At 40.1% G+C, this 15,317-nt stretch overlaps 1 protein-coding gene across 2 annotated transcripts in view; it reads right to left on the bottom strand.

Moving 5' to 3' along the window:
• Nucleotides 1-15,317, bottom strand: part of TPR (translocated promoter region, nuclear basket protein) — a 40,027-nt gene that overhangs the window by 3,018 nt on the left and 21,692 nt on the right. Inside the window, exons 32-49 of one of the 2 annotated variants that reach the window (XM_065649157.1) lie at nt 15,043-15,189; nt 14,459-14,657; nt 13,592-13,797; nt 12,795-12,856; nt 11,851-12,059; nt 10,869-11,141; nt 9,947-10,095; nt 9,458-9,541; nt 7,744-7,944; nt 7,373-7,504; nt 6,752-6,842; nt 6,097-6,281; nt 5,131-5,199; nt 3,868-3,962; nt 3,121-3,227; nt 2,244-2,339; nt 1,885-2,041; nt 248-366 (exon numbers count right to left, since the gene is read on the bottom strand). In XM_065649157.1, coding sequence (XP_065505229.1) covers nt 248-366; nt 1,885-2,041; nt 2,244-2,339; nt 3,121-3,227; nt 3,868-3,962; nt 5,131-5,199; nt 6,097-6,281; nt 6,752-6,842; nt 7,373-7,504; nt 7,744-7,944; nt 9,458-9,541; nt 9,947-10,095; nt 10,869-11,141; nt 11,851-12,059; nt 12,795-12,856; nt 13,592-13,797; nt 14,459-14,657; nt 15,043-15,189 — 2,581 coding nt within the window. The remainder of the gene's footprint in view (nt 1-247; nt 367-1,884; nt 2,042-2,243; nt 2,340-3,120; nt 3,228-3,867; nt 3,963-5,130; nt 5,200-6,096; nt 6,282-6,751; nt 6,843-7,372; nt 7,505-7,743; nt 7,945-9,457; nt 9,542-9,946; nt 10,096-10,868; nt 11,142-11,850; nt 12,060-12,794; nt 12,857-13,591; nt 13,798-14,458; nt 14,658-15,042; nt 15,190-15,317) is intronic. The other variant, XM_065649158.1, reaches the window with a different exon arrangement.

The following is a 15,317-nucleotide window of genomic DNA, read 5'->3' as shown; positions in this document are numbered from 1 at the left end:
TATGTTATGCATCATTTTAATGCGCTTTTCAATCTATCAATAACTTTTGCCCCTCTAAGCATTATTCTTACTATAGCCTACTCTAGTTACTGCAGTCCAGGTAGAAATTCTTTGCCATTAAGAATGTTGGCATCAAAATGTGATGTTGCTCTAAGAGTTCTGTCTTATTTTGTATATCTTGGCTATCAGCAGTGCATGATGCTGGTCCAAAAGTATGAAATAATTGCTTCCAGCAATTAACTCCTACCTGCAGATGAACTAGAAGGAGGATCTTGACTAGTCGAAGGAAGATCTGACTCATCAGATGCCTGAACAGATTCTTCTTCTTGCTGGCTATCAATTTCTAGGCCCGCTTCTGAAGTAATTCTGCAAGAGGAGGAGGAAAAACATCTAAATATATTTGCATCGTTTCAAAAAGCTGAGGGAAAAAAGCATCACCTTGAAGCAGACAGATTCCCGTGCAAATGTCTTTCCCCAGAAATTTTCCCTGGTTTTATTCTGTTTTCTTGTGCTCCCCCTGCCTAAATCATGAGAGATTTATCTGGCTTGTAAAAAAATAGCAATGTAATTTCCTTGATGTGCAGTCCACTCCGGATGCACATTGAACACACTAATTGTCTTTCAGAGAAGGCCACAGAAGCTATTTAATAGCAATAACTAAACAAACCTAACATGATGGTGGTGTGTATGTTTAGACAGGGGAAGAATGAAACGGATGGACCACAGTAATTGGTTATGCCTAAAGACCACTCCTGGGTGCAACACCTACATTATTCAGACTGTGTCTTCAAAAGACAAAAAAGAAAAAGCATTATAGGGCTGGAAAAAATAAATTAAACATTCAATTTAGTTTAAATGTAGCTCACTTTTTGGTACACTTTTTATTTACCTTGATTAGTATATAAAAACTGTTAGAAGATGATAATTAAAAGTAAAACTGTTCCCTGCTAACAACTGACTTGCTCTCCCACCAAGCTAAAAGCCTGGTCCCAACTATGGATTGCTCTGCGAATCACTTAGTTCCTCTATAGATACACTTCTCATTCACTAAAGATTAGATATTTTGTAAGAAACAAATATGCGACCGTAACATCAGAATCTCCATCCTACGCTCTAACTACTCGCAGGCAGACTTGCAGTCCAAGCTGGTGCTGCATCAGGAAAACCGTGTGGTGTATTTAACTTGCAGCGGGAACATTTCGTTTTCTTATGCCCAAACCTCCCGCAATCAGTAGATTAAAGCGTAGGTAAATCATGAACTACACATCTTTTGTTGTTATGTACCCAATAAAAGTCAAAAGCAAAATACAGTATGAAATGATAACACGTCTCCTTTTAGATTTGTAATGTATTTGATCATAATAAAAATATAGCAATTAATATTAAAAATTGCACTTGCAAAGTAGAAGACAATATCATTGTCTACGAAATTCTTAAAAACTGCTTATTCCTTCCCTTGTGCTCCATCTTTTGTACTTTCACTGCCCGAACTGAATGACTTCATTGCAGATGCTTTGTAGCAAGGAGTGATTTTCTCTACTAACAAACAGGAATGCTTTAGCCTTTATTCTACAAACGCTAGTCCTTCCAAGTGGGGCCTTTACCATCAGTGTTTGACTACTACAGAGCCCTCTGCATCCTGAAAAAATAAAGAAATAATGATTTCTGGTGAATTTTTAGCTATGCTAAATCAGAAGAAGAAATGCTTTGGGTTTAGAAGAAAAGGTCAGATTGTACTACCTCCCAAAATTACTAAATCCTCTTCGTCTTTCCTACCAGAACAGGTTACACTTGAAAATGAATCACAGGCACGCTCAGATGAAAACGAATCATTAAAACTATCATGACGCCAAGTCTTAGTGAACCAAACGAGTCACGGTTTACCCTTCGGACTCTGCCTCTGCAAAAACTTCGTCCCCATCGTCGCCCGCTCCAGGCTCCGTGGTGGTGGACAGGCTGCCGGTTGATGTGGTCACCATGGGGACAGACTGAGAAGCGTGCTCTGATGCATCGGCTGATGCGCTCTCGGTAAAAACTGTCACTGTACATGAAAGGTAGTTTAATAAACATCGAGTTAGTTTGAATTTCCTGCAGAAAACCTTTGGAAATCTCAAGCACGTCGGGGAAAGGGCTACTGAATACTCCCGACGTAGCGATAAGTGCTATAACAATAATTTAACTATTTTCTGGAAAAGTCAAGGTTTCCAGCCTTTACTTCAGCCTGAAAATTTCTTGGCACTTACCTGGTGCTGCTACTTGTAACGGTGTTGTGGGAACGCTGCGACCACCCGATTCTTCCTCATGGGCGAGGAATAGTGGGGTTTCATACATTCCTAAACCTGCAACGCAAAGTTTTAGTGACAAATAAAATAGCCAGCTAAAAACCAGATTAACTGTCTTCTCTCTGTATGCTTGATGAAGTCCAGTGATTTGTACTTAAATATGGAGACAGTTATTTTAAGTTGTTTTGACTTACTGCCAGAACTAATTACAATTTACTGAAAGGTAAAACCTTGACGAAAATATATTTGTTTTACTTTCATCCTTTTCTTATGCCCTTGTTTTGCTGTGAACTTTCTTCTTTTCTTGTGAGCATACCCATTCTGTGCTGACGGGGATACAGGGGAAAATGACTGATTTAAGATAACAACAAAACCAATATAGACCAACTGCCTGGCCATCTCTTAGCAAGTAAGGATACGTCTCGAAGATTTCTTTGTATTTGCTGTTATCCTCTGTTATTTTACTACAGGAAAGCTACGATCGCAGTAAAATTAAAGTTGAAATCCATTCCTTCAATATTTAATTTCTCCTTAAATAAAGTTTCTTGTGTCCAGCAGGCAATTCGTGCTGCATAAAATTTCTGTTTCTCTGGTTCACAAGCCTGTTGTTTCTACCCAGAGAAGGTTTCCACTTTAAAAATCATATTACAAACAGAAGTGCAGCAGCTTGGAGGAAACACCCTTTTCCTTTCTGTTAGTCTCTCTCTGCTGACAATTATTTACGAGTCGCAGGTTTCCACACTTCAACAAGTACCCGAAGTAGAACTGCATTTTATTGACTGCATTATTCGTTTTTCACTCTCGCAACCATGGAAAAGAAAGCAGAGAACTGGTTTACCTCCTTGCGATGCAAGCTGACCGAGATCAGAGTGACTTGAGCTGGTTTGTGGCATATCTTCAGGGGGTCCAAATCTGAATCTAGGAACTCCAGCTACCTGGGGGGAACTATCAAAATAAAAATGTAAGGAATTCTGCAATTTTTCTGGTGATCTGGGGAGGTGTGAGGGAGCCAGAAAGACAGCTGACCAAAACAAGAGAATAAATTATGCATGAGACAAAATGAATTAACACTAACCATAAAATCAGCCAAACTACTGCTAATTAAATACCAGTTAGTTTCTCAAACTGATCTGGACTGCATCTGAAGTCAGTAAAACAATCCTGAAGACAATATTCTTTACTTAGTCATCCTACAAATTCTCACAATTTTAAGTGGATTGCTGAACCACTCCAAATCAAAGAGGTAATTTTTCCTATTTTATTGGTAATACTAGGGGGCAGGGAGTGGGGGGCAAAGAACAGGAAAGGAAATTAAATAGAAGAACCTATTTTTCTTGCTTAATCTCTTCTTAAGTCAGTACATTACAATACATTGGAGATTATTTGCCTCCTGATTTGCTGACGAGTTTCAGGACACACAGTTCAAATAACCATTACTTTTTCGTAGATACAGTCATCTATCGTAACACTTAGCACATTTTAGCATGTCACTCCAATCACAAGTTCATTTAATTTGAATTTATTTTCATTCCACTGCAAAATGGAAAGAAATAGATGTCTTGTTCTTTTCTTTACATCTACTTACTGAATGGCTTCTGCAAACCCATCTGTACGATGTGGAACTACAAGAGTCGGTGTGCTTGGAACTGTTCTGTCCTCATCATCGAAGAAGTGCTGCTGCTGGAAAAAAAGAGGCTGATATGAGAGCCTACAGTGTTATTTCCAGTTTCTAGCAAGCTAACTTAAAGGCTGGTTTGCTTTTTTCCACATTGTCCAGCAAAACAAAGATTTAGCCCTAACAAAACTCTTGTCTAGTTTCAGACATTTAAATCCGAGCTTGTTTCATAGACTGCCCTTACGGGTGATGAAAAACACCAAATCAAACCAAAACAAAACCCACATATTTGCAGTTCACCCATCTTTCAAAGGATTTTTAGACATCTACTCCACGAGACCATCCTACCATCTAAGCGTGACATCGTCCTGTTGACTACAAAGCAATCTTAGGGTGACGCGTTCATAAACAGATCCGAATCATCTGTCTTTATCTGGATGGCTGTAATGTACTGAGCATACGGGATTTTTCACAGTGTGAATCAAATCGTCTGTTCCCTATAGATTTGTGTCCTTTGTTCCTGCATTGCCTGCAAAGCCAGAAACCTCAGCTCCCTCTTCCCTCGCCCTCCACGAGGCATTCTCTTCAGCTCCCTGTCTTTCTCCCAGACCTTTCAAACCTTTCTCTCCAAAGTGCCCATAAGGTCCCTGCCACGTGCCCAGTTACTGTCTGGGCAAAAAGCAGCAGGTACTGAGGCCAGTTCCAATGAGAAGTTGAGTGGGAGGTACACGCGAGCCAAGCAGAATCAAAAATCCTGAGCTGATACCTTTGATCTCAGAAAAGATACTTTCTCTTTAGTCAGTCTCTCTCTCCTCCCTCACTGAAAATTCGTTCTGAAAAACAGAGCTGAAGTTGAATAAAGGGTTCAAAACTAGCTCAAAGAGAAAGATAGAAAGCATAAATGAACCTTGCTCCTTAAGGATGAGGTTGGAAACATTTAATTCATTTTTCCAGTAATGTATCCACTTCGAAAGACTGATTCTAAAAACAAGTAATTAAAACCACCCTGAACAAAATGAAATTCAATCTCTTTTGAAGAGGTTTAGCTTCCTGGGACTCTTCTAATCTTTGCCTTTCATTAATACAGAAATTAACAGGACTAAGACATTATCCGCAAGGCTACAGAAACCCCAAAAACCAAGGCTACAGAAACCCCAAAAAACAAAACAGACCCCAAGAGTTATGAATGTTCCCTCAATGCAGGTTTTTAGCAGCAGACGTTCACGTCCTTACCATCCCACCTATACCAGGAGTCAGCTGAAGTCCACGTCCCACTGACTGTCTCCGAGTCATCTGGATTCTCTTTACAATAAAGAAAAAAAGCAGCAGTGTGAATGCTTTCCTGGAATTCTAATAACATACAATTGTTCAATCAGAACGAAAGGTAGTGGCTGAATAAGTGTAACTACGACATGTCAGTGTACAACACTGCTCAGTACATCATCGTAACTTCTTAAAGAACAGACTGTGGCTGCTCCACACCTCGTGTCTGCTGCCTGGTCTAAACATGAAAGAGAATCATGTAGGTTTAAATTTCGGGTAAGTGACATTACTATTTTACTCAACTTTCTCCCAAGGACAGACAACTTGACCACTGAAATATTGTGGTCCCAAGCCTCAGAAACAATTAATGGTAAGGCATAAATTTCAGTCAGGATATTTTTGCAAAATTCCAAGTGTGATGTTTAGTTCACAAAATCTATAGGTCTATGTTAAAGCGTAATCACGGGTCAGGCACTGATTGTGAAAGGTTTAGGTTAGAAAACGAGCAGTAACATTCCTGTGCCCAGTCTACACTGGGGCAGGGACCAACAAAAACCCCTGCAAATCTGTCCAAGTTACAATCTGTTCAAGAACAGCTTTTATAATGGAAACATCCACAGTCACTGACTGAAACAACACTGGTATAAGAACTTCAAGATACAAATCCATCACGAGCGCTTGACTGTTGTCAATGTTCCCTGTCCAGCCATAATCTGCGAGATGAGACAGCTTAAGTCCGTTTGCTCAGATACCACTTTTAGAATCATTCTGGTTGGAAGAGACCCTCAAGATCATCAAGTCTAACCATTTCAGGATGCTAAATAGACGTCATCTATTTTTACAATACGCAGACTACTTAGGTTTTTACTTAGAAGAAATCACACGGTAATTTTTTTAAAGTTTCAGAAGTTCTCAACTGCTAGAGATAGTTTATACCTGCACTGGGGGACCCAGTTCTTGAGGAGGAGCATGAATGGTGAGTCGTGGGGGCAGGGGATGCGGGGGTCTGCGTGGTGACTGGGGGGGCCGCGGGGCCTGTCTCTCCGAGGCGGACGATGGCTGCTGTTCTCTTGGGCTTTCGTGAGGAAAGGTGGACTCCGCAGCGCTTGTACTCCCTTCTCCTAAAACATACAGAAGTGTGTGCTCCCCAAAGTGAGCTGAAAACAGGAAGGCAAGTCTTCAAATTCTGCTTCCATGTTAACACAGATGTTTCTACCCTTGCAAGAGTGGTGACAGCTGAGTGGTGTTCTTTAAAAGCACTTAAAGGAGCACTTGCGCCAGCTCCATCAACACCAGCACTGAAAAAAAACCCACTGATTGTTTAAGTGCTGATTTAGAAAGAGGAGATTAATCTATTGAGCCATCAACAGCAGTTTCCACAGCAACCAGAGCTTCCATGGTTTTAAAAGGAATGTAGAATATATCCAGAAAAAAAAAAAATTCAAACCAATCTACGTTTCAGGTTAAAATCACCTTCAGCATTTTGCCTTATATTCTTACTTTTAAGTGCATATTTTAACACAGGCAAAACAGCTTCTACATTTTCCCCTCTTACAGACACAGACTTCGAAGAAACATGGAATAACCATACCGCTGTTTTGGGAATCCGCTGCCCTCTGGTTGCTTTCGCCTCCTCCCATGCTTTCCTCAGTTTCTGTTCCAGGATCTGTGCCATCAGCACCCTAAAAAAACCCCATAGAGACATAATACAATTAGCACTGAACAACTGATATCCTGTAAAGAGATCACAAAAGCAGGAAAAAATATTCAGGTAATAGGCAAAGCCAAAGACATCAAAATCTTAAAATATTTCTGTAAATATCTACAAAATCATGTAAATGCATACAACTGTATGAAATTTCAGAAGTTTTGCATACCTGTACATACACAAACGTGAACAATGTAGCCATGATTGCTTAATAATAACAATGAAATATCCAGCTATTGAAGAAACGGCCTTACTAGCTTTGCAACTACACTATTTGTTGCTTGCCCCTGTACTTTGCATTTTCATTCTACCTTCTTAAACATTCAAAGTTGAGTCCTCTTGTGAAAACACAGGAATTACTGTCACCTACTTGCAGCCTCAGTTTTCTGGGATGAATTCATACTAAGATTTTCCCTTTCAAGTACTGCAGTCTGTCCAGACACATTACAACACTGATTTATTTCAAGAAATTTAACAGGCTATAAAAAAAGGTAGAAATATCACCTCAGCATCATCTGCTTCATATCCATCATTGCCATCAGCGCTACCAGTTCCTTCATTACTGTCATCGCCTTCGTCTCCCATCCCTGTGTCTTCATCATCATCCTCGTCGTCTTCTTCCTCATCCTCATAGTCCTAAAACCATCAAAAAACCAGCAGGTGATGGGCTCGGCCGTGTCCTGCAGCGGGGGCACTGCTGGGACAGCTGGAACAGGCTGTGTCCACACACTGGAAGTCCAAACTACAAAAATCCAGATTATTTATACAGTTAAAAAAAAAAAAAATTAGTCCTACACAGCGAGCTTTACATTGGACCAAAGATAAAATCATAAATGAAGTAATTCATAAATAAAGTAATTCCATGCTATACGTACTTCCTGCTCGCCTTCATTTTCTTCGTCATCATCATCTTCGTCATCACTGTCAATCACGATGACATCATCTCTCTTGGACTGACCATCCTGAGATGATGAAGTATTTTGTTGATCTGACTGGAGAGGTCCAAGATCTATCGGGATAGACTGAGAAGTTTCTTCACTGTCTTCCATGGGAGTGTACTCTCCCTGGGTAACACCCTGGAAAAGAGAAAGGTGAATTTCCAGAGGAACCAAAATCAAACGCGGCATGTACAATTTTAAACTGTTCATCAAGAAAGCGTACGTCATATTTCTGAGATCTCTTAGATCTCAACTTCAGACAAATGGAGGCCTTGCTCTACACCACAAATATTTTATCCTTCCCTACCAAATCTGATTTGGGATAGAATCATAGAACGTCCTGAGCTGGAAGGGATGCACAAGGACGACCGAGTTCAACTCCAATAGGTGCCATCACTAGGGATACTGAATCACATAGGATGCATTTGAATGCACATCCGTGAAAATCCGCTCTCTGAATGTTTAGCCGTCTACTTTGGACAACCAAGGAGCTATCATCAACACCTGCAACCATCTCTCCTCTACACAGGAACCCTGAGTTGCTGCTTTAGAGTTTATTTAGCCTGGAGAAACAGCAACACAATGCACATGATCGCCAGTCACAAAGTGAGCAAACAATTCTCCTTCCATTCCGCACGTACATATAGTCAAAACATGCAAACCAAATCTGACAAGTATGACTAGAAGTGTCCAGAAAAAAACCAAATGCATAAGAGAGAGTCCCCTACAATCTCTTAAAAAAAAAAAAAAAAAAAAAATCAAGACTCCACCACATCCCTTTTGTAGCATTCAAGACTTTTGGTTTAGGTACGATAACTAGGTTAGTATTTTCTGAACAACATGTTATTTTAAAGTTGCACATGGTTGTCTAGCAGCAGAATTCAAATTATCACATTGAGTACTAGAGCTGTTTAATTAAAGAAGGTTTAAAGATACCTGTGGAATAGAAAGCACACAGCTGGGATTTAATGAGGAGATAAATGTTTGTCATGCCTTTTAAACATGATGGATAAGAGGGGAAAAATGACCGACTAAGGACTCAGTACCCGCCACTGCCTAAAGAAAATAGATTCCACAGCTCAACACGAGGTTTTGCCAAATTACAGTTATATTCGGCTTCCCTAACACAGCTACAATGGGCATTTTACAGAACCAGAACAAAACCAACTTATTTTCTTTGTTTATCACATCGTGACCCATCTAACACTAAGCTTGCTCGAGGATTTGTCAAATCCTTCTGTAAAACAAAGGCCAGAAAACAAAGAGAAGCACTCCAAAGGAGTAAATGAAGAACTGAAAACTCAAATTCCATTTTAAGATTGTGACTTATTTAACCTCTCCATCTCAGTTTCACTACATAAAACTGGGGTTAAGGACACTAGGATTTCTAAAACACCACATCAAATTGAAATTCAAAATTGCAAAGCTTCATTAACATCCCGAATTTTACTTACATAGCTATGTGTAGAGTGCCATAAAAATCGAATATGTATCCTTGAACACAGCAAGTCTGAACTTAAAATGGTTATAAGTGATTTCCACTTGAAAAGTGCCAGATATGATTTGATATTTCATTTCTAAAAATATTGAGAGTGAAATAAAGAGACAGCTATTTCTGCTGAAAAAATTTTTTCTTTTCAAACACGCTTACTTCTCCAATTGAGTCTTGTGAGTCTTGATTGTATGTTTGAGCTTCTACCTCACCATCAGTGCTCTCTTCTGCTGTCACTTCCTCCTGAAAGAACATTTATTTTTCTTGTTTAGCACACATCATTAGCCCTAAAATTAAGATGTTTGAGATTTTTTTAACTTCTTTTTTTAATTATCTTTTCCCACAAAGATGACAGGCATCATTTTGTTCCCCTTCCGCTATTATTCCTTGGCTCTGCTTTTATCTGGCACCCCAGATTTCTCTGTCTTGGAGAAATACAGTTTCCCCATTCCAGTCCACTGCACCTCAGTGCTCTAAATCTTTTCAGGACCAAAAAAGAACCCCCAAGGTTTCCCATTCCACCTGCATCCTCTCAGCTAATTAAGGGATAACATTCTTACACCATCTTGCCCTTTTATGCTGCGCAATATCCCCCTCGTACAGAGTTAACAGACAGATTAGTTAGTAGCATTTTACGTTGTCACAAACCTCAGGTCCAACTCTCTGTACGCTTCTCAGTTTCTTCGGAAGAGGCACATCCACCGTTTCCTCTGAAATTTGGTCCGAGTTTTCCACAGTGTTATCTTCCTCTTCCTCTCGTGGACGTTTAGACAGTGAAGAACTTGGGGTAGCTGAAACTTAAAAGAGCCTTTCTGTTATTTTCAAATGTACAAACCAGAAAATCAGAAGGTTTGGTATTTTATTCCAGAATATCACCTCTTTTTCTGCATTGGATGATAACAAGTAGTATCAGAATGACTCACTTTGTGCTGTTTCCTAGGCCATGGAACCATCAGCCCCTTTGGTTACAAGTCTTACACTCTTGGACCTATATTCATGACCTGACCGAACCCAAATGTAATTAAAATTTAAAATTAAATTAAAATATCTTTTCAGCATTTTTGATTCTGACAAGTTCACCTACAAGTTAAACAGAGTATCAGCTAGAAAACAAAAAAACGCATTTTAGAAAAGTGTATTTTGGGGAATAAATGTTCTACACTATGCAGGACAAACAGATGTGCAACAGTGTATCACACTAAGTAGCTTTCGTGTTCATCTCTGTATTTTGTATTCCGGCTTAAGTAGCTTACTCATGACTCCTAAAATGAACCTTGCTCCAACAGTACCATGGAAACAGAGGCAGCAAGGTTTAATGTATTAAACCCCAACGCTGCTCTGAATGAATAACACGAGTTTGTATTTTCTGCTTCCAGGAATGCAGTAACTATTTCTGAAGGTTTGAGAAAGGAGCCTAACCTCAGAAGTTTGTAAAACTTGCAATAAACTGAGGTGGGAGAAAAAAAAGGGTAAATTCTTTTGCTGGAGTTAGGCTTGGCTTGAGAAGGGTTCAAATGGAGCTACTTAAAAGGAACTATTTGAAAAGGCAGGCCTATAAAATAAAACCAACCTGTGCCAAAGACGGCTGTTGAAGTGGAGGGCCTCTCTATCTGCGAGCTCTGTACAACCTCCACGATGGCAGGGGACGGCTCCTGCGCAGCGGGCTCGATCTGAGGGTGGCTTTGCTGGGTGGGCTGCACAAACGCCGTTGCTTGAGTCTGCTGCTGAACAGTCAGGATGGGCTGAGACAGAGACGTCTGAACGTTGGGGCTGGTGGAACGCACCGACCCACTGGTGCTCCCGAAGACTGGAACGTGCTCCACAGGTCCCTCTGACTGCATGGCTGAAAGGCAAACGGGAGCACATTCAACTGTCGTCATGCTAATTACTACAGTTCACATTCTCCATTTCAGAATGTCCTAAATAAGCAGATTCAGTGTTCTGCAGATAGAGTTAACATTGCTTACAATCTTCAGTTGAGGAATCATAAACTTTGATGCAACAGAAGCAGTCATAAAAGCGCAATACTGAAAGCAATGCAGAGACGATAAAATGATTTGAGGTACTTTCAAACCAATAATTACTGAGATTTCAAGGCATAGCTTTGATGATTTCATTCCAATGAGGACAGGCTGAGAGAATTGGGAGTGTTCAGCCTGGAGAAGAGAAGCTCTGGGGAGACCTGAGTGTGGCCTTTCTGGACTTAAAAGGGGCTGATAAGATAGATGGGGACAGACTTATGAGCAGCGCCTGTTGTGACAGGACAAGGGGTGATGGTTTTAAACTAAAGGAGGGAGATTCAGGCCGGACATGAGGAAGGAATTGTTGGCCCTGAGGGTGGTGAGAGCCTGGCCCAGGTTGGCCAGAGAGGCGGTGGATGAACCATCCCTGGAGACATCCCAGGCCAGGCTGGACGGGGCTCTGAGCAACCTGAGCTGCTGCAGATGTCCCTGCTCATGGCAGGGGGGGTACTGGGGGAGCTTTAAGGGCCCTTCCAACCCAAACCATTCTATGATTACTTGTAGATCCTTATATGGTACTAAAATGCTCACCTTCCTGAGTCTCCACCTGTGTTGTGGGCATAACTGTGGCTGTCGGAGTAGTGGTAGGATTAGTGACAGTAGCAGGGGTCACCATTGGGCGGATACTGGCTCTTGGAGTAGATTTATTCCCAGCTATCGCAGCAGCAGTCACTTTGCTTGGAGTTGACACAACAGGAGTTGGTTTAATATTTGCCGTTGGTGGATCTGAAGTGCTAGCACTGAAAAACAGGATCTTGGTTTCACCATGGTAGCGCAGAAAGCAGGTTTTAAAAATACCAAATGTAAATAGCACAGCCAGAAACAGTCATTTTTAAAGGTTTAAAATTTAAAAGCCTGACAGAGGCATAATGGATTGTCTTCCAAATTTTTTTTTATATTTAAAAAAGGAAAAAGACAGACCCACTATGCTATCAGTAGCATTTTGTCCCGCTTAGAGATTTGGCAGGTTTCCTCAAAGGTAATCAACTAGAAATCTGTAAGCAGATCAAAAGGAGCAGCATGTAGCCCACACTATTAGCTGTGCTGGGTCTTTATTACAGTGAGTAAATACATCTTACATTAAAACTAACTGACTAATTCAATACAGAGCGACATCATCTTTTGGTTGAGACAACCATCAGCCAAAATTTCAGGAATATTTTTGAAAGCCTTCCTTTCAAAAGGATGCTAGCATAAAAACTGAAAGGGAGTTTGTCACCTGAACTCAGTAATACAGTAATATTTCCCATTTTAGAGCTTAGTCATTTGACTATTTTATCTGTTGTTAGAGTTACCTTCTATTTAGCCCATTTCTCATGTTTGAGATTCTTGCATAAGGAATATTCCCCCCCCAAAACCAAAAAGGTTACAGGTAACAATCAAAACCATACAACTGAACAGCAACTAAAAAGAAGACAAAACCAAAAAACACCAGTCACATAAACTCTGCAAAAACCCCAAACCCTTCAACTCACATTCCTCTTTCACCTGAAGCTGGAGTAGACTTGAGAGATATTTGCCTCTGCTGTTCTGGGACCTATGAAATAAGAAACAGAAGTATCGTGCCATGTAAATACAAAAAAGAGCAAATAATTTGGTAAAATACTTCAGCAGACAGATCTCTTTGCTAGTTGTTGTTTGGTTTTTGTTTTTGTTTTTTTTAACAGATTTGCTACCATATCTAGTCGGACTCCGGGAATACTGCAAATTCTCAAAAAAAAAAAAAAAAAAATCATACCAGCAACAGCAAGTATGTAAACCAATTCAGTAATTTCTCAGGTATTTTCTGAAGCTACGGAGAGAATAGCAGCTAAAACCCATTATACTGAATGCATAGATAAAAATATAAAAGTAGACAGCAGAGCGCAAAGAGCTCATGGGGTAACTTGCACTGAATGATCTGTGTGCTTCTTAGCACTGGGAATTCTGGCTATGGCAGAAAATAAGTTTAAAATTAAGCTCTGAGTCCTGCCTAAAGCTAACTATATTTTCAAAACGAAGGGAGTAGCAATTTGTTGGGCTCATTGAGATATATATATATATATTTTATTTTATTTTTTTTAAAGCGTAGGAGTCCTATGACAAGAATTTCCATCTGCTATTTAGGATGTTTAGAGAAAAGAGCTTCACGTAAAGCAGTCCTGAGCATTAAGTACTGTATACACAAAACCAAACCAAGCTAGAGAAGGGTACTGACAGCTGTTCTCGGTCAGCCATGAGACACGCAAGCCCTTTCTTTCCTCTCACACAGCTGGCTAAAAGGATTTTGTACCTTGTTGGTAGACTCCGGTGGCTCATCCCGCTGTTCGTGGTGTCGCTCCTGCTGCTCTCTAAGCTCTCTTTCCAGACGGCAGATTCGACCTTCGTACTGGGATTTCAGTGCACTCATCCGCACCTCCAGTTCAGTCTTCTGCTCTTCTAATGAGCTGCTCTTTTGCTTCCACTCTTCATTTTCTTTTGTTAGCTGTTCTTTCGTACCTAATTGAAAAGGAAAGAATTCAGTCTCGCCACTGTAAAGCTGCCTGCTAAGTCCCTGCATGCTGTTTTAATAGGTTAATGATGTATTTTGACATCTTAAAAACGTTAAACTAGCAAAGGAGCTCTCAGAGGTAATTTTAACTTTCACCTGCCATTTTTCTATTTAAAAAAATAAATTAAAAATATAAAAATACATAATAAAGATATATAAAGAAAAAACTAAAGAAGTAGTCGCAAAAGAAACAAGATGTTTTCATCAAGGTCTGGTACCATCATTCATCTCAACATCAATTAAAAGTAGAGGAGGGAGTTATGTTTTGCACTTGTACACTTAGGGAAGGCAAGACAGAAGGGGAAAATTACCTGTGTCATCTCTAATCAACAGAAGGATAAAAAATGGGAGTTATCACGTTGGCTGGCTAAAACGGAGTAAAACTTTTTTTACCTCCAGTGCACAGCTAGTCATATACTTCATCTCCTGAAGGAATTAAAATTTAAGTTTTAGAACAATTCCTGTAACATCTAATCTAGAAAAGAAGTTTAAGTAAAATATAAAGTAGGCCGTGTTTTCCCAAGCATCCTATCTAAATGCTTTTACACAGAAATAATAAAAAAGCCAAACAGAAGACACATTAAGGCCAGAAATAAAGTAATATAATACCAGCTAACTGGGCAATTTTCTGCTTAGCCGCAAGCAAGGTCTTCCTCGTTTTCTCCTCCTTCTCAGTGATCTGTTGCCTGAGCTGTTCTTCCTGTGTAGTTTTCTCTTGCAGATCTTGATGAAAACGAGAAAGTTCTGATTGTAGTTGTGTGATCTGCTCCTGAAGATTTCTAACTTCGGTTTCCTTTTCTGATATAGTCTGGAAAAGAGAGATTGCAACTGTTGGCCACAACCAGCTACTTTAAACAAGCCCCAAGGACCCAGTATTAGCTGGCCACTTTATTAATATTATAAGTCTTTTAATTAACAATAGGGGAGACCAGTCCTCTCCAAACGCAAGTTGAGAGAAGAGCATTCTCTTTCCCACTTTATTCCAAGAAACGATGTGACACACTAGGCACAGGATTTAAACAAGGTTTAAGGTCCCTCTTTCCCAACAAGGTAGAGGCACAAATAGGTCATTTCACATATTTCTGTGCATACACATGCACGCACGCAGAAAAACACCCTCCCATTCCTCACAGTTACGTATTTAAGTACTCTGAAACTGTTCAGTGTTCTTACCGCGTTCATTCTGTTCTTACCTTTTGTAAACTTTCAACCTGAGCCTCCAAAGCCTTTGTCTTCACTTCAGCTTGACCAAGAGTGTCTTTCAGCTCTTGTACTTCCTGGGCAGAAACTTGTTGTTCTTCTTGTTCTACAAGAGGCTGAGTTGATGCTTCCGCAACCATCTGAAAGATGTCAAGTGGTATCAGGCTAAAGGGTTCCATCTGATGAGATCAGCGTTACTTTCACAAGTTGCTTTTGCATGCAAACCGATGGTTTAAAAAGTTCAGGAATTCTAATCTTAAGTTTTGTT

Source organism: Caloenas nicobarica, chromosome 20, assembly GCF_036013445.1.
Source record: "Caloenas nicobarica isolate bCalNic1 chromosome 20, bCalNic1.hap1, whole genome shotgun sequence".
Lineage (NCBI taxonomy): Eukaryota > Metazoa > Chordata > Aves > Columbiformes > Columbidae > Caloenas > Caloenas nicobarica.
The sequence above is the reverse complement of the archived record's forward strand: the minus strand, read 5'-3'. Positions and strand labels throughout refer to the sequence as shown.